A 26,769-nucleotide genomic window follows, 5' to 3' on the forward strand; every position below is an offset into this window, starting at 1 on the left:
TACCATGTTTATTATATTTTTTGTTCATATTTTTCTTCCTTTATTTCCACTAAAGTAAATAAGGTAAATTTTTGTTGAACTTGAACGACTAAAAACTATTGACCAATTTGCTATTTAGTTTGACCAACGCCAGATGTGTTGTTTACACTAGGGTGCTCCTCCATTCAATTGCTATTGGTTTTGTTTTTTATGAGGATTGTCATATTTGATGAGGTTAAATATAGAGAGACATTTAATATTAATTAATTTGTTGTTATTATCATTATTATTTCATTGGTAAGAAACATCTATTATTCAATGTAATAACAATTTAAGATTAATTCAAAAATATTTAAAAAACAATTAGGAAAGTATAGTCGGGCATGGCCGAGCATATAATACCCTACACCATGAGTATATTTTAAAAAAATTTATTTTTCATAATGAAACTTTTATGTTGAATTTTACCTTAATTCCAAAGTATTTAAGCAATTTATTGATAAAAAAAAAATTTCTAAATGATGCTTTATATAGGAGTATAGGTCAAACATGGGCCGATCCTCATTCAATTTGGGAAAAGGATATATTTTTAAATAATAGTTAGTTATGTTGAGTTTCATTGCGATACAAATGGTTACCAGTCAATTTAAGACGTTTAAGATATTTTTTGAAGGATGGTTTGTATGGGGGCTAGGGTCAAATAAGGGCCGATCATTACGGAAATCTGCAGTGTCATTTACACTTATATAAAACTTATTTGTGTCAATTTTTAGAGAGATAATAGTATATTTGACGTAATTATGGCATAAAAAGCCCAAATCGGGAGGTACGGTTGTATGGGGGCTAGGTGAAATAATGGACCGATTTCAACCATTTTCAATAGGCTTCGTCCTTGTGCCAAAAATCAAGTTTGGTCCAAATTTCATCAAATTATCTTGACAAGGTTTACATGGACAGCCAGCCAGCCGGACAGACGGAGGTCGGACATGTCTTAATCGACTCAAAAAATGATTCTGAATCGATCGGTATACTTTAAGGTGGTGCGGGTATAATAAAGTGCGGGCTCGATTTGCCTATTATATTATACCTATTATTGCAACTGACCGATTTGTGTAACATAATATGTTTACCAATAACTCTAAGGAATGAAGGGTTTTGATTCCGAAGATATCTGAGACCTTTCGAAAGTTGTTTTTATAAATGTCCATAATATGCGGCCAGAAATGAATGTATAATATGCCATCATGACACGAAGGAAGGTTTTGCCTTATCCGTCTTATAGTCGAGAGCTTGCCCCATCCGACTACTATATATCCGCGATAAGTTTAACGTTAGAACAGGATATCAAAAATTGCGCGGAATGATGGGGGAATTACAACTTTTAGTAAATTTATATTGTGCAAACTGAGCCATTTACGTTTAACTAATCGTTCCCCATGTGCAATCCATGGGACCCAAAATCCTTTCGTCCTTCATGTACTTCAGAAAATCGTTTCTTTTCTGGATAAGAACTAGTTAGTTAGTTAGTTAGTTACTTAGTTAGTTAGTTAGTTAGTTAGTTAGTTACTTAGTTAGTTAGTTAGTTAGTTAGTTAGTTAGTTAGTTAGTTAGTTAGTTAGTTAGTTAGTTAGTTAGTTAGTTAGTTAGTTAGTTAGTTAGTTAGTTAGTTAGTTAGTTAGTTAGTAGTTAGTTAGTTAGTAGTTAGTTAGTTAGTTAGTTAGTTAGTTAGTTAGTTAGTTAGTTAGTTAGTTAGTTAGTTAGTATTAGTTAGTTAGTTAGTAGTTAGTTAGTTAGTTAGTAGTTAGTTAGTTAGTTAGTTAGTTAGTTAGTTAGTTAGTTAGTAGTTAGTTAGTTAGTTAGTAGTAGTTAGTTAGTTAGTAGTTAGTTAGTTAGTTAGTTAGTTAGTTAGTTAGTTAGTTAGTAGTTAGTTAGTTAGTTAGTTAGTTAGTTAGTTAGTTAGTTAGTTAGTTAGTTAGTTAGTAGTTAGTTAGTTAGTTAGTTAGTTAGTTAGTTAGTTAGTTAGTTAGTTAGTTAGTTAGTTAGTTAGTTAGTTAGTTAGTTAGTTAGTTAGTTAGTTAGTTAGTTAGTTAGTTAGTTAGTTAGTTAGTTAGTTAGTTAGTTAGTTAGTAGTTAGTTAGTTAGTTAGTTAGTTAGTTAGTTAGTTAGTTAGTTAGTTAGTTAGTTAGTTAGTTAGTTAGTTAGTTAGTTAGTTAGTTAGTTAGTTAGTTAGTTAGTTAGTTAGTTAGTTAGTTAGTTAGTTAGTTAGTAGTTAGTTAGTTAGTTAGTTAGTTAGTTAGTTAGTTAGTTAGTTAGTTAGTTAGTTAGTTAGTTAGTTAGTTAGTTAGTTAGTTAGTTAGTTAGTTAGTTAGTTAGTTAGTTAGTTAGTTAGTTAGTTAGTTAGTTAGTTAGTTAGTAGTTAGTTAGTTAGTTAGTTAGTTAGTTAGTTAGTTAGTTAGTTAGTTAGTTAGTTAGTTAGTTAGTTAGTTAGTTAGTTAGTTAGTTAGTTAGTAGTTAGTTAGTTAGTTAGTTAGTTAGTTAGTTAGTTAGTTAGTTAGTTAGTTAGTTAGTTAGTTAGTTAGTTAGTTAGTTAGTTAGTTAGTTAGTTAGTTAGTTAGTTAGTTAGTTAGTTAGTTAGTTAGTTAGTAGTTAGTTAGTTAGTTAGTAGTTAGTTAGTTAGTAGTTAGTTAGTTAGTTAGTAGTTAGTTAGTTAGTTAGTTAGTTAGTTAGTTAGTTAGTTAGTTAGTTAGTTAGTAGTTAGTTAGTTAGTTAGTTAGTTAGTTAGTTAGTTAGTTAGTTAGTTAGTTAGTTAGTTAGTAGTTAGTTAGTTAGTTAGTTAGTTAGTTAGTTAGTTAGTTAGTTAGTTAGTTAGTTAGTTAGTTAGTTAGTTAGTTAGTTAGTTAGTTAGTTAGTTAGTTGTTAGTTAGTTTGTTTGTTTGTCTGTTTGTTTGTTTGTCTGTTTGTTTGTTTGTTTGATTTCCATTACATTGTTTATATTAAAATGTCCGTTCGCCCTAATTTTACAATTTTTCTTGTAATAAAGACTAATAATTTCCGTTTCGTCAAGTGGAACAATTAAAGGCTCTTGGAAAGATAATACAAGTGGTTAAAAGGATTATTCATGTTTTACATCATTTTTAATAGAAAAAAAAAAAATTAAAAGGAAAATGCAAAAGGGCATGTTCAAAGGGAAAGAAATTTGCATCTATAAACTTATTAATACATATATGTATTTAAGTGTATTATTTAATTACTCAAATACTAACATACAGATGTTTGTATGTATGTTATGTTAGCTAGTTATTACATGCACTTATTAATTTCGTTATTAAATAGCAATTTTTTGTTTTATTTTTCTGTAATATTCAGCATTATTATTGACTAACATCAAGAGGAGTGCGCGGTACTTTAATTTGAATAATTCAGTCAACACCAGCAGCAGCAATAAATTGCACATCACTCTTAATCCTCGACAACAAACTTATTGAGTGTATAAAATTGTCATCATCATACCACTCATACTCTAGAGACCAAAACCAAAAAAAAAAGAAATCATATAATAAAAACCATAAATACCGAAAAAAATAAAAAACCGTATATCATTATGACAAATTGGGAGGATTTTACAATACACATCTACCCCCAGCAGATTTTGAGGATAATCGTTCATTATTGAAAGAATTTTGTGAACGACACAATAAACTACAAAACAGAATCGTCCTTGTAACAGTAAGTATTGCTGTATACGATATTCTTATAATATTTTGTTCGAACATTGTACATTTTTTTGTCCTTTTTTCTCTTTTTGTATAAATTTTTATGTTCAATGAATCTGTCTGTAGATGTATTACTTTTTATTATGTTTTTTTTTGATGCAAAGCCATGAAACCAAATGTTGTCGTGTGGATCAATGTTTAAATAATCTGTTAAAAATGATGCGAAAAAGAACTTTTAATGGTTTCATCCTATTAAATCCAGTACAAATATTTAATTTAATGTTGGATGTTTTATTTAAGAAGCACGTGTAAGGGTTTATCACTATAGTAAAGTTGTTATATTGTTTCTGGCATCCAGTTACAAATTATATTCTAACTTAAGAACTGAACACAGGATAAGAACAGACCAGAGTCTCTAGTGGGAATCGAACACACGACCCCCATAGTGGTAGACTAAAACACATGCAACAAAATTCCAAAAGGTTTCCAGGATTTTCCTTTTAGGATTATTTCTTAATCCTTAATATACAATGCCACGTTTCCTGTGTTTCTTTTATTATTAAACAATTAATTAAAAGTGTCATTTACCATGATTCCTTTAACCTTAAATAATCAAACACAACAAAAGCTACAATATCCTTAATGCTTTTAAGAAATTTTCCCACATGACTCATCATTATAATGAATCTTAAAGAAATTTCCCAAAAAAAAACCTAAAAACCATTAAGTTGAATACATTTAATGAATCAAATTAATTTGAGCCAACACAATTACCACATAGAACAAGTAAAAATTTTAGTATTTATTACAAACTTTTCTGCAAATCATTAGTGAAACACAACTAAAACTCTGTTATAGAAGGCGTAAAAATAACAACATACAACTGAAAAACGCTCGAACTGACTAATAGTGTTACTTTGTTCATTTCTACATTGTTTTATAACCAACAATGAAATTTATGTTTATAGTTTTTAGAGGGAAACAACTAACTGACTGTATGTGGCTTGTTACGAAATTATTTATTAAAAAATCCCCAAGATACAAAACACTAAAATTGTTTCATTCTACTTGTTTAATTAAGTTTAATAGCGGGCTTCTTTAAAATGGTGTTAAGAAAAGAAGCATTAAAAATATTTATAGGGAAAAGGAAAATTTCAATATTGTATTGATGAGTAAGTGGGAAAACTACTTTAATTTTAAAAATACCATTGGATTTACAAAATATTTATATTAAGTGGTTTATAGATGTTAGGTGAAGGATTAGAACAGAACTAGGACAGAACTAGAACAGAACTAGAACAGAACTAGAACAGAACTAGAACAGAACTAGAACAGAACTAGAACAGAACTAGAACAGAACTAGAACAGAACTAGAACAGAACTAGAACAGAACTAGAACAGAACTAGACCAGAACTAGAACAGAACTAGAACAGAACTAGAACAGAACTAGAACAGAACTAGAACAGAACTAGAACAGAACTAGAACAGAACTAGAACAGAACTAGAACAGAACTAGAACAGAACTAGAACAGAACTAGAACAGAACTAGAACAGAACTAGAACAGAACTAGAACAGAACTAGAACAGAACTAGAACAGAACTAGAACAGAACTAGAACAGAACTAGAACAGAACTAGAACAGAACTAGAACAGAACTAGAACAGAACTAGAACAGAACTAGAACAGAACTAGAACAGAACTAGAACAGAACTAGAACAGAACTAGAACAGAACTAGAACAGAACTAGAACAGAACTAGAACAGAACTAGAACAGAACTAGAACAGAACTAGAACAGAACTAGAACAGAACTAGAACAGAACTAGAACAGAACTAGAACAGAACTAGAACAGAACTAGAACAGAGCTAGAGCAGAACTAGAACAGAACTAGAACAGAACTAGAACAGAACTAGAACAGAACTAGAACAGAACTAGAACAGAACTAGAACAGAACTAGAACAGAACTAGAACAGAACTAGAACAGAACTAGAACAGAACTAGAACAGAACTAGAACAGATCTAGAACAGAACTAGAACAGAACTAGAACAGAACTAGAACAGAACTAGAACAGAACTAGAACAGAACTAGAACAGAACTAGAACAGAACTAGAACAGAACTAGAACAGAACTAGAACAGAACTAGAACAGAACTAGAACAGAACTAGAACAGAACTAGAACAGAACTAGAACAGAACTAGAACAGAACTAGAACAGAACTAGAACAGAACTAGAACAGAACTAGAACAGAACTAGAACAGAACTAGAACAGAACTAGAACAGAACTAGAACAGAACTAGAACAGAACTAGAACAGAACTAGAACAGAACTAGAACAGAACTAGAACAGAACTAGAACAGAACTAGAACAGAACTAGAACAGAACTAGAACAGAACTAGAACAGAACTAGAACAGAACTAGAAACAGAACTAGAACAGAACTAGAACAGAACTAGAACAGAACTAGAACAGAACTAGAACAGAACTAGAACAGAACTAGAACAGAACTAGAACAGAACTAGAACAGAACTAGAACAGAACTAGAACAGAACTAGAACAGAACTAGAACAGAACTAGAACAGAACTAGAACAGAACTAGAAACAGAACTAGAACAGAACTAGAACAGAACTAGAACAGAACTAGAACAGAACTAGAACAGAACTAGAACAGAACTAGAACAGAACTAGAACAGAACCTAGAACAGAACTAGAACAGAACTAGAACAGAAACTGAACAGAACTAAGAACAGAACTAGAACAACAGACCTAGAAACAGAACTAGAACAGAACTAGAACAGAACTAGAACAGAACTAGAAACAGAACTAGAACAGGAACTAGAACAGAACTAGAACGAACTACGAACAGAACTAGAACAGAACTAGAACAGAACTAGAACAGAACTAGAACAGAACTAGAACTAGAACAGAACTAGAACAGAACTAGAACAGAACTAGAAAGAACTAGAACAGAACTAGAACAGAACTAGAACAGAACTAGAACAGAACTAGAACAGACTAGAACAGAACTAGAACAGAACTAGAACGAACCTAGAACAGAACTAGAACAGAACTAGAACAGAACTAGAACAGAACTAGAACAGAACTAGAACAGAACTAGAACAGAACTAGAACCGAACTAGAAACAGAAACTAGAACAGAACTAGAACAGACCCGAACAGAACTAGAACTAGAACAGAACAGACTAGAACAGAACTAGAACAGAACTAGAACAGAACTAGAACAGAACTAGAACAGAACTAGAACAGAACTAGAACAGAACTAGAACAGAACTAGAAAGAACTAGAACAGAACTAGAACAAGAACTAGAACAGAACTAGAACAGAACTAGAACCGAACTAGAACAGAACTAGAACAGAACTAGAACAGAACTAGAACAGACCTAGAACAGAACTAGAACAGAACTAGAACAGAACTAGAACAGAACTAGAACAGAACTAGAACAGAACTAGAACAGAACTAGAACAGAAACTAGAACAGAACTAGAACAGAACCTAGAACAGAACTAGAACAGAACTAGAACAGAACTAGAACAGAACAGAACTAGAACTGAACTAGAACAGATCTAGAACAGAACTAGAACAGAACTAGAACAGAACTAGAACAGAACTAGAACAGAACCAGAACCAGAACAGAACTAGAACAGAACTAGAACAGAACAGAACTAGAACAGAACTAGAACAGAACTAGAACAGAACAGAACTAGAACAGAACTAGAACAGAACTAAACAGAACTAGAACAGAACTAGAACAGAACCAGAACAGAACTAGAACAGAACTAGAACAAAACTAGAACAGAACTAGAACAGAACTAGAACAGAACTAGAACAGAACTAGAACAGAACTAGAACAGAACTGGAACAGAACTGGAACAGAACTGGAACAGAACTGGAAGAGAACTAGAACAGAACTAGAGCAGAACTAGAGCAGAACTAGAACAGCACTAGAACAGCACTAGAACAGAACTAGAACAGAACTAGAACAGAACTAGAACAGAACTAGAACAGAACTAGAACTGAACTAGAACTGAACTAGAACTGAACTAGAACAGAACTAGAACAGAACTAGAACAGAACTAGAACTGAACTAGAACTGAACTAGAACAGAACTAGAACAGAACTAGAACTGAACTAGAATTGAACTAGAACTGAACTAGAACTGAACTAGAACTGAACTAGAACTGAACTAGAACTGAACTAGAGCTGAACTAGAGCTGAACTAGAACTGAACTAGAACTGAACTAGAACTGAACTAGAACTGAACTAGAACTGAACTAGAATTGAATTAGAACTGACCTAAAATCGATTGTAATATTGGTTCTTTTTAAATTAAAGTCTCGTTTTCTGAATAAAACTTAAAAAACCTGTAGACATCATTCATTTCAGTCAGTCCGTAACAGTCAATAAACAACCACATCAATCATAATTTTGGCCAATAAAAGCAGTAGACAGAAAAATAAAAAAAAATTTATAAAATTGACCTTAGCTTCTGTGTTTGTAATCTGGTGTGAAAATTTGTTTAAATTATAATCATGGTCAAATATAATAATTCTATTGTTACTATTTATTATATTTTGTCGGCATATGGTACGATGGCGTATAAGTGTTGCAAATCGAAATTTGTTTGTAAAATAAATATAAATTATACGACCCCAACAACCAGAATGGTCTCTTACACAAAAATAACAGCGACGAAATATGAGCGAATGTATGTATGTAAATATGTATAATAAAAAGGCAAAATAAAAAAGAAAACAATTTAGAAAATACAAATAATAATCATGTGGCCCAAAGGGCACAACTGGTCATGGCAAAATTTTATACAAATTTTCAATAAAACCAACTTACATTATATGTACATCATGGCAAATAAAAAGAAATACATTAAATTTTTATTTAAGGTTTCTTGAACAAGATTTATGGTAATAAATTAATTTTCTTTTCTACTCTTAAAATTGCAGTCAGGTGGTACAACCGTCCCATTGGAGCACAATACGTACGTTTTGTTGATAATTTTAGTGCCGGTACACGTGGCTCTTCCTCAGCCGAATATTTCCTCGATCACAATTATGCCGTGATCTTTATGCATCGCCAAAAGTCCCTCGAACCCTTTACACGTCACTTTACGGGGCAACAATTTTTCGATATGCTCGACATTACCGACAATGGCCAAAGTACCTCAATCACTGTTAAACCCGATTCCGTGGATGTATTTGCACCCATCTTGGCCAAATACAAACAGGCACGTGAATCACAAATGATTTTGTATGTCAGCTTTACCAGTGTCGTCGACTATATGTGGCTGTTGCGTGCCGCCTGCGAATGTTTGGCAGCATTTGAGGAGAGAGCGGTCTTGTATTTGGCAGCAGCTGTATCAGATTTTTACATTCCCCAAGATATGATGGTGAGTAGTAGACGCATTTGATTTGTTTGTTTGCTTTTTGCCGGTTTTTAATGCTTTATCAATATGTTGAGAGAAAATGGCAACAATAGGTTTGTTAACTGTTGTTGTTGGTGTTATAATCCGCTAAAGGAGTCAGTTTGTATGTTGGTATGTATACCCAGCAGTTTTAGAAATCAATGCTTTATTTAAAGACAGTATTTTTCTCAAATATCAAAGTAATAGTACTCTTTCTAATGCAGAAAAAGCCAATGTCACCTTTATGTCCCCAAGTAATCTAGCGAGTAGTCAATCTAAGTAAGTCGCTGTAAATAAGTAATCTGGACTGTAGTTACTTTATATTCTTGTATTTTAATCATTTTTTTATTAGTTTTAGTTAGGGAGTGTCATTCTGAACTGCAGGGTTTTGTTAGTGTCAGAATATGAGTGTGTTTGAGATTAAATCTTTATACAATATTGCTGTTGCCGGTTTTAAATTTTTGTATAAAAACTTTTCCCGTTTTGTTTTTCCTACAGCTTTATATGACACTTTTTTACGTCTTTTTTTACATATAAGTTCAGTTTTTATAGCTTTGATGAGTTTTATTTTTGTTGTCGGTTTAGTGGGAGGATTTCGTATTGCGTGTATTTGCATGCAGTTCATATAATTGTTGGCGGTTTTTCCTTCCACAAACTTTTTTGGTTTTTTCTCTTTTAAAATACCTGATTTTAAACATTGTGGTTTTGTTTGTTTTCATATCGATTTATGGATTTTCATTCAATAACCATTTATTTTCTTTATGAATATTTGTTGAGTGAATGGTTATTGTTTTCTGTTAAAACACGTGCTTTTTGTTTACACACTATAGTCTGTTAAAGGATATTAAATAGTTCAGTGTTGGAAGAAGTATAGAACATGTCTGAGATAACTTTTAATTGAATTAAAACACGGAAGATATACATTTTATGAAAAATTAAGGATTTTCAATAGAAAAGAAACTGTTAAACGTAAATTAAACATAAATAAAATATAATTTAATCTTAATTTATTTAGAGATAATCAATGAAAATTTCTTTATTACGGTTGCTGAACACCCTCAGTCTTGTTTAACATTTTTATATCAAAATCATAACTGATTAAAACGATCATAAAGGAATTGGATCAAAACTGGTCCCCTAACTCGTTAGGGACCAACTCTAGTTCCAAATTGTCTTGGTCGCACACTATATACTACAGTTTGAATTGCAATCGAAAACTGGATCTACGGTATCAACTGATCTTATGTTCAGATCTTAGAATAAGCAAGTTTTAGATTAGTATGGTGATACGTATTATGAGTGGACAACAATTCGATTGTAGAGTGCGCCTAGAGGGCAATAAAATTCTGGAAGGCTTACTGAGGTCATCATTATCAACGGTAACTGTCACAATCTAATCTATCAATTCATGATATTTCTGAATTTTGTTCTATAACAATCAGCCGCAATCTAATGACAAGCATCAAAACAACATTACTAGGTCCTTACCGATTGAAAGAAGAAGTCGAGTGCTTTACGCGAACACCTGCCAAACTGCCTATTAAGTAGATGTCTCTCTCTCCCATTGCTGCCCCATTGCTTAACTGCCAAACAACAACGCCCGTAGATTTGATGGTTTCTGTTGATTCGGCAACATCACCTAAAGACGTAATCGGTAGACCGAAATACGATTCCATCAATTAATCCAATTACTTATAGAGAACACACTGCGGTAAATGTAGTATGAACAGATGAATATACATACATATACATACCTGGACAAGGAGGGAATATTCAATGGTATCATTTGTATAAATACCTTACATCCATCACCATTCAACCCGACGCACTCATTGAGAAAAACATTCGACACACTCACTCTAGATATACGGATGGATAAGGCTGGCATACCCCTTCATCCACACCGTATTGTATATATTTGACACCAACTCATTTCCAACGCTTAGTCCCACAGTCACTCCTCTTTGGGTTATCTATTGTCTCGGCAACAGCACCGAACTTATCCCGAATTATGGACTTTACCGTGTATTAGTCTTTTAACCAATATTCTCTTCCTGTGGTTTTAAATCACGTAAACTCCGAAAGACAAAGTCCGAAACTTGGCCTCGGAAACCTTCGGCTAACGGTTTCTGTGATACTAAATTAAACATATGACTGTTTCGACCTCAGGTCAAATCATTCCAAGGAACGACCAGTTATAGTCCTGATTGCAATCAGGGACAAAAGAGCTTGGGGACTACTATCAAGGTAACATGCCTTGGGGGACTACTATCAACGACATTTCTTTCCCCCGGATTCAATTACACCAAGATAAGGGAAGATCAGCAAGATAACATGCCTAGGGGAACACCGAAAACAGAGAACTGTAGGGAGTTAAAATCGATAGATTTATTGAAAAATATGGCATTTTAATCTCACTTTAAGTTTGAGAGATCTTTGAGATTGATGTTTGACATTTATACCCTTATTCTGAACTTTGGAACATCTAGTTAAAACAATATTTTTATATTTAAATATTTTTATATTTAAATCTTTTTATATTTAAAGACATTTTTCGCTTAGTTAGATTCTACGGCTATTAGCTATTCATGTTTGGGTTTTTTTTATCTTTAACATGTACCATTTGATTTTATTTCCATTTCTATTGTCAGTTTCTTGTTTTTTTTTTCATTAGCCACATTTTCCACATTGCTGATTTTTTACACTGCGACAGTCTCTTAAAGAAAAACGAGTACAAATATATAAGAAAAAGTTTAAACTAAAAAAGAAACTGTCGTTTTAGTAAATTTCTTTGGTTAATCTTATTTTCCCCTTGAATTTCCGTAAATTTGAAATTATTATTATTTTTATTGTCGTCATCATCAACCTACTAACGATGAGTAAATCTTTAGGTGAAGGCGCCTTAAGCTAAAGGAGGCTGTACTAGTAAAAGTTACGCCACAAACAACATTTTACGCCAGATGACATTGAATTTTATAAAAATAAATTTAAAATGAACTCGACTGAACGGAAATGGCACAAAAAAAGGAGTAGAAAAACATAAAAAGTACGTTTATACTATAAACTTCATACATCTGTTGGAACATGGCTGGTGTTTACGTACTGACGATTACAAGTTCTCTTCATTGTCAAATACTTCCTTGAGTTTTAATTTTATCATCCGTTTTAAATCCAGCAACAAACATAACTTTCTATATTTTAAATAAATATAAGAGAAAAGAGGAAAATGAAAAGAAACCAACAACATTATTACAGTAATAAAATAAAAAAATGAACGAAGAGAGGAAAAAGGACAAAGAAACCGACTCTGTAACTTGACATTGACATTAGTGGTGGCAGTGTCACTAAGATGCGACATGTTGTGTATAGTACGGTGAGTGAATGATTCCAAGTATAAGTAGTTTGTGCCAAGAACAGAAATACGAATTAAGGTTCATCATCTTTAACTAAATCATCGTCGTCATCATCATCAGCATTATCTTCATTATCACCAACATGCTCATTGTCATACAACTTTTTGCTATGGATGAGGTTACGACTGAATGATGGTTGTTCTTTGCCGTTGCTGTGAAAGAAAGTCATGAACAAATAAAAAATCTACTGAGTTTATGTGTTGGAGTAAACCCAAACCTCAGCCTAACGGCCTAACATGTCATGTGCTGAAGATAACTGTGTTTGACTGTCTGACGGTCGGACTGTTTGTCTCTCTTTCTTTTACAAATTCATTTTACACGTAAATTGTTGTTGAATTGGTTGTGTTGTCATTGTCACTTCATGTTTTACAGAATCCTTAACGATGTCATCAAATAATTTGATTTGCATAATTTGTGACTATAACAGTTTTGTTTTCTTTATTATTATTATTTTTTTTTCTCTCCTTATTTATACTTACATTTGCACTTTTACTTTAAATTTAATTTTCTATATTTATTCTTGGAATTTGATGGAAGTTTGGTTCCCTCCCTCGAAGGTTATGAACACAACAAAAGATGCATTATTCTCAATGCTTTTTTAATATTTATTTTCATTAACTTGTGTAATTCTTGAGGGAATTAAGTGGAAACCACAAAAGGTTTTCCAAACAAAGCTTTTTCAGTGGAAAACTCTTTAGGTGCGAAATATATTTCTTATTTAAGGAAATATTTTATTAAATTTAATTAAAGTTAAATCTATGTTTTAAATACAAAGATTTCTTAGGTGTTTAATGTTAATATTTTCCTCTTGGATTCATATTGTTGTTCTTGTAACAGCAACACGTGTAAAGTCGGTGTTGCTGAGTTGATAATCCTTAATCGTTGTTCGTTGAACTCCTAGTAGTTCCGCTGGTAAGAATTGCGATTGTCGTGGGAACGTCGAATCCATCTAAGAGTCGGCTTTATCTATATCTATAATTGAAAAATTAAATGGACAACTTTGACATCCATCCATGTGAACATTTGTGAACAAAAACAGGATATAGTGGGCATGGCACCTTCCGGAATGAATGAAAATCTATAAAAGGTACTCTTTCCTGAGTAAATGATAGATAGATAGATAGATAGATAGATAGATAGATAGATAGATAGATAGATAGATAGATAGATAGATAGATAGATAGATAGATAGATAGATAGATAGATAGATAGATAGATAGATAGATAGATAGATAGATAGATAGCTAGATAGATAGATAGATAGATAGATAGATAGATCGATAGATAGATAGATAGATAGATAGATAGATAGATAGATAGATAGATATATAGATAGATAGATAGATAGATAGAGATAGATAGATAGATAGATAGATAGAAGATAGATAGATGTAGATAGATAGATAGATAGATAGATAGATAGATAGATAGATAGATAGATAGATAGATAGATAGATAGATAGATAGATAGATAGATAGATAGATAGATAGATAGATAGATAGATAGATAGATAGATAGATAGATAGATAGATAGATAGATAGATAGATAGATAGATAGATAGATAGATAGATAGATAGATAGATAGATAGATAGCTAGATAGAGAGAGATAGAGATAGATAGATAGATAGATAGATAGATAGATAGAAGATAGAGAGATAGATAGATAGATGATAGATAGATAGATAGATAGATAGATGCTAGATAGATAGATAGATAGATAGATAGATAGATAGATAGATAGATAGATAGATAGATAGATAGATAGATAGATAGATGATAGATAGATAGATAGATAGATAGATAGATAGATAGATAGATTTCTTTAACAGGACCTTTTTAATTTTTATTACAAGGAACCTAGAAACATAAAATTAAACACACAACATCCTGATGAAATGGTACTCTATAATACTGCACTTTTTGCTACATTTTCCTTTTTTACCTCCTACTTTTTGATTTTTCTGCAAAGTTGAACCAATAAACATAAAATCGGACATATAGGATTCTTATGAAATGAAATTTAACTTTCCAAGTGGGTATTTTCCTGTGTAAATACGTGGGTAATTTATATTTCTCCCAAAATTCCAAGACAATTTCTATTCGTTAACTTTGTAAAGACGACAAGTAACTTAGTCATGTGTCTTCTTTGTTTTAGGACATGCATGAAAATTTAATTTTCTATTGTTGTAATTGAAATTGTCTTCTTTTTGTGTTGTTCGCTCAAACTGAAGCTTATGTCAACTGAATAAATACCAAAAAGGAATACAGTAAATGACAATTAATTAGCAATGTTGGGAGAATAATAGTAAAGTGTTGATTTAATTTTATATGTACAAGCAATAAGTGCAATCTGTCTTGGGTGCTTGTAGGCTACTTTTGAATAATAATATATACCCCTCCCACCTAATAAAAATCGTGGTAATTGTTCATTGGTGTGATTCTGAGGATCTACCCGTTTCCAAACATATTAAACTCCTACCAAATGTATTCTTTGAAAACAACAGCCCCCTTTGAAAGCAAATGCGTAGAGAGTCGTCAATTAACTATCCCCAAGTAATCTAGAGAATAGACATTTAAAAAAAAACTTGAGCGAGAAGGTTCATTGTCATGTATTAACTCCTTTTTGGACTATTTTACGATGGTATTTTTTAACCATTGGTGAGCTTTTGTAAAGACTCACCACCGCCTCATTGAGCTTCTTATACACAGGTGGCAATTTACGTATATGGAGTACGGTGATACACTGTGGTAAATCTGGTATAAACAGAGTATACTCTGAACATAACTGGACAAGGAAAGAAAATTCTATGGTATCACTTGTATAAGATACCATTTATCCATCACCATACCCTGCACAATTCACATTTACCCAACACACTCATAAGAGAACAACATACGACACACTCATTCTAGGTATAAACTCATTCCCAAGTCTTCCCAGTGGTCTTTTTCATCCATTCGGTAGACTTGAGACGGTCTACCACGCGCACCTGAATCCTTCTATGAAGAACTCAGGTGGCAATTTTTGTACATGGCTGAGCCGGTCCATGTACAAGCTCTTTGCTAGGGTACTCGAGCTATCTAATCTCTTGCCATAGTAGACCCGTTGCGGAATCACAGGCAGCATAGGATCAATCCCAATGAATAAAGTCAATAGAAGGGGCGATAACCACAACATCAGGTGAAATCAATCTTCCGGTATACCGAAGATTACCACCCTTATCAACTAATGACCCATTCCACTGCATTCCTTAAACTCTTAAAGCCAGCGCAACAACACTACTGAGATGGCTCTGTTGATTCGGCAACAGCACCTAGAGACGTATTTGGTAGTCCGAAATACCCAGCCAATAAATCAGGATCCCTCTGTATGTCAGATAATGTAACAAAGGATGTAGAAATTTCCAAAGTCAATTCGAACCCAATAATTGCCCCGACAAGTTGAGGGAATGGACCTCAACCATAAGTCGCGTAGCATGAAACAATATGCATCCTGTTGAGATGGCAACAGCACCGAGAACTTCCCTGAAGTAAAAGGAATACTTAATCATTACTAATCTCTTGTCGGGCAGAGAAGTCTTTCACGATCGTTCACCAATTACATCAGTTCCGTTCTCAGAGCATAAAGAACGATCTACGGATTGACAGGCAACTACCAAGTGTCAACCTGGAAATTCCAGCCCTACTACGCGAAGAGTAAGAGATACTCAACGGGTTCAGGAATCCAGCATAAGTTGCTCTGTCACATCACCCAGTGACATCTGTTGGGGAACCGCGAGCGTAATGTAACGTAAGGTGAAAACACGTCATCATAGTGTAACAAACGGAATCACAAAATCAATATACTTCTCTCTTATTTAATGGTAGATATACAAATCTAACACCTAAGCATAACATCTATATAGTTCAACTAACGATCTTTATTAGATCATTAGTTGTTTCTATTTAACTGGCAATAGCTGTAACTGTTTCTGTTTCCTTTTCTATAATGGACACAATCAAATTACAAAATGGTTTTTATATTCGTACATAAGTATACTTCTTCTTCTATTTTATTTATTAGAAATTTAATACTCTACACATGTTTTTAAGGGTTCCCTCCTGGAACTCTCCCATGATTCTTGATTCAATATAAATTATTTTTTCACTACCACTCCCCATCTCTTTTAACTCTCTACCACTTTCATATATTATGAACTATGCACGTAATTGCTATAAAGGATAAGGATTTTGTTTCTCCATTTGAAAAAAGGAAGAGAGAGAGAGAGAGAGAGTGTGTGAGTAGGAGTACATGTGTGTGTGCCAGCGTGTCTTTATGCACGACTGCAAAATTTTGTTGTGATGATATATGTGTGTGTGTTTGATTGTGTTGTAAAATGTATTTTAAGGACTTTAATTTGAAAGGTGAATTTTTGAAATTTGAATATTTTATTTATTTGGTAATATATTTTATTTTTGTTGTTTTCCTTCATTCTTATGAGTTATTTATTTACATTGGTATGTGTTGGTATTTGTTGTTGAAAGGTGGTATAACGATGTTTGTGTATTTGTTTATAAATATTTGTTGGTTTTCCTCTTACACAAATATATTTCTATACGTTAGATACTTACATTTTTGTAAGTCTGTTTTGTATTTAACAGAGCCCTGTAGTTCGGGGTGGCTGGTCCTATTGTTAAATAATTATATAGTTATACATGCTGCTTTTAAAATCAGCTTGTGCTAGAAGAAAGCCAATTTACCCATTACATACTACAACCACATCTCACTTTAATTGCTAATTACTAAATTACTCTTCAAACGCTTGCTAATAATCTATTTTCTGAGGAAGATAGTAATAAAGTTACTACTTTCTAGATTACTAGGGAACAATACAGTGACAGCTTACTTTCTCTCCACATAAATGTCAAATAAGTCATTAGTAACAAATTCAGTTTCAAAGCGATACACTGACTCCTTCTAAAACTGTTAGCAGTACCTATAGTACATTTTTATTCCAATTTCTTTCCATTGTGTTTGGTGTTATAAAGAGGTGTGTCATTTGTAATGTCATAAAATTTATTATTTAATAACTTTAATCGTTTTGGGATTACAATGAGTTTTCTTCTTTTGCTTCCATATGTTTGTGTGTCCTTATGTGAAAATATAAATCATTTCATAAATTTTTTTTAAAGAGCTATAAAGCCCTTTACATAATGGGATTAATTTAAATTGGGTTATTTGTTGTTAAATGAATGAGTGGATATTAAATTATACTGACGTGGGGAAACAAGTCAGCTGTTTTTGTTGTAATTTCAAAAAATTTTATTCTAATATTTAAGGTGGTTAAATTAAATCTATTATACTTTTATCTTATAAAGAAGAATATATTTTAGGGACTATTTTGGACTATTTAATAAATACAAATACATACAAATACCTTCAAAAAAACACATAAAGTTTTTTGATTTCAGTTCTAGTTCAGTTCTAGTTCAGTTCTAGTCAGTTCTAGTTCAGTTCTAGTTCAGTTCTAGTTCAGTTCTAGTTCAGTTCTAGTTCAGTTCTAGTTAGTTCTAGTTCAGTTCTAGTTCAGTTCTAGTTCAGTTCTAGTTCAGTTCTAGTTCAGTTCTAGTTCAGTTCTAGTCAGTTCTAGTTCAGTTCTAGTTCAGTTCTAGTTCAGTTATAGTTCAGTTCTAGTTCAGTTCTAGTTCAGTTCTAGTTCAGTTCTAGTTCAGTTCTAGTTCAGTTCTAGTTCAGTTCTAGTTCAGTTCTAGTTCAGTTCTAGTTCAGTTCTAGTTCAGTTCTAGTTCAGTTCTAGTTCAGTTCTAGTTCAGTTCTAGTTCAGTTTAGTTCAGTTCTAGTTCAGTTCTAGTTCAGTTCTAGTTCAGTTCTAGTTCAGTTCTAGTTCAGTTCTAGTTCAGTTCTAGTTCAGTTCTAGTTCAGTTTCTAGTTCAGTTCTAGTTCAGCTCTCGTTCAGTTCAGTTCAGTCTAGTTCAGTTCTAGTTCAGTTCTAGTTCAGTTCTAGTTCAGTTCTAGTTCAGTTCTAGTTCAGTTCTAGTTCAGTTCTAGTTCAGTTCTATAGTTCAGTTCTAGTTCTAGTTCTAGTTCTCGTTCTGTTCTAGTTCAGTTCTAGTCAGTTCTAGTTCAGTCTAGTTCAGCTCTAGTTCAGTTCTAGTTCAGTTCTAGTCAGTTCTAGTTCAGTTCTAGTTCAGTTCTAGTTCAGTTCTAGTTCAGTTCTAGTTCAGTTCTAGTTCAGTTCCTAGTCAGTTCTAGTTCAGTTCTAGTTCAGTTCTAGTTCAGTTCTAGTTCAGTCTAGTTCAGTTCTAGTTCAGTTCTAGTTCAGTTCTAGTTCAGTTCTAGTTCAGTTATAGTTCAGTTCTAGTTCAGTTCTAGTTCAGTTCTAGTTCAGTTCTAGTTCAGTTCTAGTCAGTTCTAGTTCAGTTCTAGTTAGTTATCAGTTCAGTTCTAGTCAGTTCTAGTTCAGTTTCTAGTTCAGTTCTAGTTCAGTTCTAGTTCAGTTCTAGTTCAGTTCTAGTTCAGTTCTAGTTCAGTTCTAGTTCAGTTCTAGTTCAGTTCTAGTTCAGTTCTAGTTCAGTTCTAGTTCAGTTCTAGTTCAGTTCTAGTTCAGTTCTAGTTCAGTTCTAGTTCAGCTCTAGTTCAGTTCTAGTTCAGTTCTAGTTCAGTTCTAGTTGAGTTCTAGTTCAGTTCTAGTTCAGTTCTAGTTCAGTTCTAGTTCAGTTCTAGTTCAGTTCTAGTTCAGTTCTAGTTCAGTTCTAGTTCAGTTCTAGTTCAGTTCTAGTTCAGTTCTAGTTCAGTTCTAGTTCAGTTCTAGTTCAGTTCTAGTTCAGTTCTAGTTCAGTTCTAGTTCTAGTTCAGTTCTAGTTCAGTTCTAGTTCAGTTCTAGTTCAGTTCTAGTTCAGTTCTAGTTCAGTTCTAGTTCAGTTCTAGTTCAGTTCTAGTTCAGTTCTAGTTCAGTTCTAGTTCAGTTCTAGTTCAGTTCTAGTTCAGTTCTAGTTCAGTTTAGTAGTTCAGTTCTAGTTCAGTTCTAGTTCAGTTCTAGTTCAGTTCTAGTTCAGTTCTAGTTCAGTTCTAGTTCAGTTCTAGTTCAGTTCTAGTTCAGTTCTAGTTCAGTTCTAGTTCAGTTCTAGTTCAGTTCTAGTTCAGTTCTGTTCAGTTCTAGTTCAGTTCTAGTTCAGTTCTAGTTCAGTTCTAGTTCAGTTCTAGTTCAGTTTCTAGTTCTAGTTCAGTTCTAGTTCAGTTCTAGTTCAGTTCTAGTTCAGTTCTAGTTCAGTTCTAGTTCAGTTCTAGTTCAGTTCTAGTTCAGTCTCTAGTTCAGTTCTAGTTCAGTTCTAGTTCAGTTCTAGTTCAGTTCTAGTTCAGCTCTAGTTCAGTTCTAGTTCAGTTCTAGTTCAGTTCTAGTTCAGTTCTAGTTCAGTTCTAGTTCAGTTCTAGTTCAGTTCTAGTTCAGTTCTAGTTCAGTTCTAGTTCAGTTCTAGTTAGTTCTAGTTCAGTTCTAGTTCCGTTGATTAAGTTTAACTGTAACAGCTGGAACAAACTTGTATATCTAATTTAGTGAAATTGTTTGTTGGTTACAGTTGTTTTGACATCCCTTTTCCAGCAAGAGTTCAACTAACTTTAAATCTATTCAATTATTTAAATATTTTTGACATGGAAGATAAACGTCAATAAAGTTTTTTTGGTTTTCTTCAAACTTAAATCGAATATAAACTTTAGAACAATGTTAAAAAAACAACAACAACAACAAAAGGTTAGGAGTAAATCTTTTTGAAATGTACAAAAAGGTGAATATTAATTGAAAACCCTGTCTTATTTTTAAGTATACTATTTTCTGTAGTATATAGATAGATATATTTTCACAAACTTGAAAAGTTGAATTCTATTATTTGCAATACTTATAAGTTTGAATGATGATTATGTCAACTTTTATGTCTGCATAAAAAAAAAAAACAAAGATGATAATGAGTCTGCTATAGCCTGTCAGTCATTCATTTCATTTCTCCTGTCTTGTGTTGTCTGTTTCCTTGGAATAATCATTTCAAATAAAGTCCCGTTTTATTAAATTTTTTTCACTTCTCATCACCATCATCTTGGACATTTCTTCGAAAGTAATAATTTACCAAATATGAAATGATAGACATGTAAAGACAGTTGAACACACAAACAAGATAGAATGTTTGTCAATATTCTTTTATTAAATTGTCAATAACATGGAAAATAAATTTCTCTTGAGTGCGTGTATTTGAATTATTACTGCTTTAAAATAATTTTATTATACTATAGAACCTTATTTTAAACAGAAATCAAAATAAGAAGTAGATAAAATAATGGATTATTATCATAATTTATCATTTTATAAATTACAAATATGACAATGGTGGTATTATAGAATTTGTAAGATTTTTAAAACTGAAGAAAACTAATTTCAGTATTTCTTAGAATCAGGGAAACCAAAAAAAAAAAAAAGACTTCGAACTAATGTAGAACAAGAACAAAACTTGAACAGAACTAGAATAGCACTAGAACAGAACTAGAACAGAACTAAAACAGAACTAGAACAGAACTAGAACAGAACTAGGAGAGAACTAGAACAGAACTAGAACAGAACTAGAACAGAACTAGAACAGAACTAGAACAGAACTAGAACAGAACTAGAACAGAACTAGAACAGAACTAGAACAGAACTAGAACAGAACTAGAACAGAACTAGAACAGAACTAGAACAGAACTAGAACAGAACTAGAACAGAACTAGAACAGAACTAGAACAGAACTAGAACAGAACTAGAACAGAACTAGAACAGAACTAGAACAGAACTAGAACAGAACTAGAACAGAACTAGAACAGAACTAGAACAGAACTAGAACAGAACTAGAACAGAACTAGAACAGAACTAGAACAGAACTAGAACAGAACTAGAACAGAACTAGAACAGAACTAGAACAGAACTAGAACAGAACTAGAACGGAACTAGAACAGAACTAGAACAGAACTAGAACAGAACTAGAACAGAACTAGAACAGAACTAGAACAGAACTAGAACAAAACTAGAACAGAACTAGAACAGAACTAGAACAGAACTAGAACAGAACTAGAACAGAACTAGAACAGAACTAAAACAGAACTAGAACAGAACTAGAACAGAACTAGAACAGAAGAACAGAACTAGAACAGAACTAGAACAGAACTAGAACAGAACTAGAACAGAACTAGAACAGAACTAGAACAGAACTAGAACAGAACTAGAACAGAACTAGAACAGAACTAGAACAGAACTAGAACAGAACTAGAACAGAACTAGAACAGAACTAGAACAGAACTAGAACAGAACTAGAACAGAACTAGAACAGAACTAGAACAGAACTAGAACAGAACTAGAAACAGAACTAGAACAGAACTAGAACAGAACTAGAACAGACTAGAACAGAACTAGAACAGAGCTAGAACAGAACTAGAACAGAACTAGAACAGAACAGAACTAGAACAGAACAGAACAGAACTAGAACAGAACTAGAACAGAACTAGAACAGAACTAACGAACTAGAAAGAACTAGAACAGAACTAGAACAGAACTAGAACAGAACTAGAACAGAACTAGAACAGAACTAGAACAGAACTAGAACAGAACTAGAACAGAACTAGAACAGAACTAGAACAGAACTAGAACAGAACTAGAACAGAACTAGAACAGAACTAGAACAGATACTAGAACAGAACTAGAACAGAGCTAGAACAGAACTAGAACAGAACTAGAACAGAACTAGAACAGAACTAGAACAGAACTAGAACAGAACTAGAACAGAACTAGAAACAGAACTAGAACAGAACTAGAAACAGAACTAGAACAGAACTAGAACAGAACTAGAACAGAACTAGAACAGAACTAGAACAGAACTAGAACAGAACTAAAGAACTAGAACAGAACTAGAACAGAACTAGAAACAGAACTAGAACAGAACTAGAACAGAACTAGAACAGAACTAGAACAGAACTAGAACAGAACTAGAACAGAACTAGAACAGAACTAGAACAGAACTAGAACAGAACTAGAACAGAACTAGAACAGAACTAGAACGAACTAGAACAGAACTAGAACAGAACTAGAACAGAACTAGAACAGAACTAGAACAGAACTAGAACAGAACTAGAACAGAACTAGAACAGAACTAGAACAGAACTAGAACAGAACTAGAACAGAACTAGAACAGAACTAGAAAAAACTAGAACGAACTAGAACAGAACTAGAACAGAACTAGAACAGAACTAGAACAGAACTAGAACAGAACTAGAACAGAACTAGAACAGAACTAGAACAGAACTAGAACAGAACTAGAACAGAACTAGAACAGAACTAGAACAGAACTAGAACAGAACTAGAACAGAACTAGAACAGAACTAGAACAGAACTAGAACAGAACTAGAACAGAACTAGAACAGAACTAGAACAGAACTAGAACAGAACTAGAACAGAACTAGAACAGAACTAGAACAGAACTAGAAACAGAACTAGAACAACTAGAAAACTAGGAACAGAACTAGAACAGAACTAGAACAGAACTAGAACAGAACTAGCACAGAAACTAGAACAGAACTAGGAACAGAACTAGAACAGAACCCTAGAACAGAACTAGAACAGAACTAGACAGAACTAGAACAGAACTAGAACAGACACTAGACACAGAACTAGAACAGAACTAGACCAGAACTAGAACAGGAACAGAACTAGAACTGAACAGAGCTTTAAGAACATATCTAGAACCGAACTACAAAAAATATAACTATATTCATGTGTAAACTTTGGTTGCTCTGGTTATGACTGTTCTAAACACATATTTTTTTATTCCATAGTTTGGATTATTATTTAAATGTTTTTAAGTATAATGTGAAAATTAAATACATCATCCTGGTATTTCTATTCAGTTTGATAATTTCGAAAATATGAATGAACTTTTCATAAAATCACAATAACATGCAAATTATGGTATTTATTGGAGACGACCAAACTAAATTATTATTATTATTTATAAGAGTGAGTCATTTTTATACAGCATTCAGTTTAACTTTAATATATGTACATAATATAGTTTATTTTTCCAATATTATTTAACCAATTTTATATTTGCCTTCGCTATAAATCTTTAAATAATGATTTTTTTGTTAACAATATAATTTTGACATTTAAAAATCTATATTTACACAACGAATCACTCAAGCGTCAAACGTATACTTAATACAGGAAATTAAATTGAAATATTATGTATACGCACCCTATAGTGAAAAATTTAGCTTGTTTCAATAAAATTATAACGAAAAAAACTTTTAAATACCAATTATAAACATCTTGTTTCTTTAAATACTATATGCTTTAATAGAAGGCAATAAAAACAACTTAAAAAATAAAACTAAAATATAATAATACGTTGTCAACATCACAATAGAACTAATCCTTGAATAAACTATTTTAAACCACCCAAACAACAATAATTTTTTTTCTATTTTTTACAAGTTTAAACACATACAGTGTTTAAACCACATTCAAACAATAAATGTTGTAGTTATTGTGTTTATTAAAACAGAAAAAAGACATAAACTTTAACAAATGTTCATTTAAATGTATAAATGAGGATATAAATATTGTACGAATGTGGTAGTAAATATTTTACAAATACTATTGGAAAAATTTATGCATATTTTGAATTGTATTGTATATAAATCAGAGCTGGTATTTTTTGGTTGCAGTTTCGAAATAGTATAAATATGTTTATGTTGCTCTAACATTGTAGAAAATTTAAATTAGTTTATGAATTTAATCATTAAAATTACTTTAAATTATTTCAACATTAGGAACAATTTAGTGATTAGTTAATTCCTACAAATGTTAGTAAAATAATATAAAAATTTAACCAAAAGGCTGCAAAGAAGAATATGTAACTGGAAATTAAAAATTAAAAAAAACTTAATTATCGTGTCCTAATCATCATTTTATGGTGCATTTAATATTGTTTGCGGTTTGTAGTTGTCTGCTTAATAGTCCTTAAAAAAGTACTAGAACAGAACTAGAACAGAAGTAGAACAGAACTAGAACAGAACTAGAACAAAACTAGAACAGAACTAGAACAGAACTAGAATAGAACTAGAACAGAACTATAACAGAACTATGACAGAACTAGAACAGAACTAGAACAGAACTAGAACAGAACTAGAACAGAACTAGAACAGAACTAGAACAGAACTAGAACAGAACTAGAACTGAACTAGAACTGAACTAGAACTGAACTAGAACTGAACTAGAACTGAACTAGAACTGAACTAGAACTGAACTAGAACTGAACTAGAACTGAACTAGAACTGAACTAGAACTGAACTAGAACTGAACTAGAACTGAACTAGAACTGAACTAGAACTGAACTAGAACTGAACTAGAACTGAACTAGAACTGAACTAGAACTGAACTAGAAACTGAACTAGAACTGACTAGAACTGAACTAGACTGAACTAGAACTGAACTAAGAACTGAACTAGAACTGAACTAGAACTGAACTAGAACTGAACTAGAACTGAACTAGAACTGAACTAGAACTGAACTAGAACTGAACTAGAACTGAACTAGAACTGAACTAGAACTGAACTAGAACTGAACTAGAACTGAACTAGAACTGAACTAGAACTGAACTAGAACTGACAAGACTGAACTAGAACTGAACTAGAACTGAACTAGAACTGAACTAGAACTGAACTAGAACTGAAACTGAACTAGAACTGAACTAGAACTGAACTAGAACTGAACTAGAACTGAACTAGAACTACTAAACTGAACTAGAAACTGAACTAGAACTGAACTAGAACTGAACTAGAACTGAACTAGAACTGAACTAGAACATGAACTAGAACTGAACTAGAACTGAACTAGAACTGAACTAGAACTGAACTAGAACTGACTACTGAACTAGAACTGAACTAGAACTGAACTAGAACTGAACTAGAACTGAACTAGAACTGAACTAGAACTGAACTAGAACTGAACTAGAACTGAACTAGAACTGAACTAGAACTGAACTAGAACTGAACTAGAACTGAACTAGAACTGAACTAGAACTGAACTAGAACTGAACTAGAACTGAACTAGAACTGAACTAGAACTGAACTAGAACTGAACTAGAACTGAACTAGAACTGAACTAGAACTGAACTAGAACTGAACTAGAACTGAACTAGAACTGAACTAGAACTGAACTAGAACTGAACTAGAACTGAACTAGAACGGAACTAGAACTGAACTAGAACTGAACTAGAACTGAACTAGAACTGAACTAGAACTGAACTAGAACTGAACTAGAACTGAACTAGAACTGAACTAGAACTGAACTAGAACTGAACTAGAACTGAACTAGAACTGAACTAGAACTGAACTAGAACTGAACTAGAACTGAACTAGAACTGAACTAGAACTGAACTAGAACTGAACTAGAACTGAACTAGAACTGAACTGAACTAGAACTGAACTAGAACTGAACTAGAACTGGACTAGAACTGGACTAGAACTGAACTAGAACTGAACTAGAACTGAACTAGAACTGAACTAGAACTGAACTAGAACTGAACTAGAACTGAACTAGAAACTGAACTAGAACTGAACTAGAACTGAACTAGAACTGACTAGAACTGAACTAGAACTGAACTAGAACTGAACTAGAACTGAACTAGAACTGAACTAGAACTGAACTAGAACTGAACTAGAACTGAACTAGAACTGAATTAGAACTGAATTAGAACTGAACTAGAACTGAACTAATGAATTAGAATTAAATCTGACAAAGGCGGATTTCTATAAATTGTTTTAGAGACCCCTTTTGAATTGCCTATGATATACATTAAAATATGAAGATTCATTTTTACAAAATGTACATATTTAAGTGAGGTTAAATATGACTTGAGTTATTTATTTGTTGCAGTACATTTTCATTTATTACATTAATATATTATTCAGCACTCTGTTTATTTATTTTTTATATTGTATATTTATTATATTTTTCTTTTATACATTCCAGCCCACTCACAAAATGCAGTCGGGTGAAGGTGCTCCTACAATTTCGTTACAATTAGTGCCAAAAATGTTGGCACCTTTGGTCAGTCTCTGGGTGCCACATGCATTTGTTGTTTCATTTAAATTGGAAACAGATGAAAATTTATTGATTACAAAAGCTCGTGATAGTTTGAGTAAATATAAACATAAG

General features: G+C 32.5%; 1 protein-coding gene across 1 annotated transcript; it reads left to right on the top strand.

Annotated features, from left to right (window-relative positions):
• Positions 1 to 3,341: 3,341 nt before the first annotated feature.
• On the top strand, positions 3,342 to 26,769 carry LOC119614449 (phosphopantothenate--cysteine ligase; the record flags this gene model as incomplete). Its single annotated transcript, XM_037970573.1, is given in 5 exon segments — positions 3,342 to 3,593; positions 3,596 to 3,705; positions 8,668 to 8,701; positions 8,704 to 9,110; positions 26,584 to 26,769. Coding segments are annotated over 5 exon segments (750 nt in total), but the record flags the coding sequence as incomplete, so codon positions are not given.

The sequence above is a fragment of the Lucilia sericata genome, unplaced genomic scaffold (genome assembly GCF_015586225.1).
Source record: "Lucilia sericata isolate MDLA Ls3-8-SP2 unplaced genomic scaffold, ASM1558622v1 Contig002908F_arrow, whole genome shotgun sequence".
In the NCBI taxonomy this organism is placed as follows: domain Eukaryota; kingdom Metazoa; phylum Arthropoda; class Insecta; order Diptera; family Calliphoridae; genus Lucilia; species Lucilia sericata.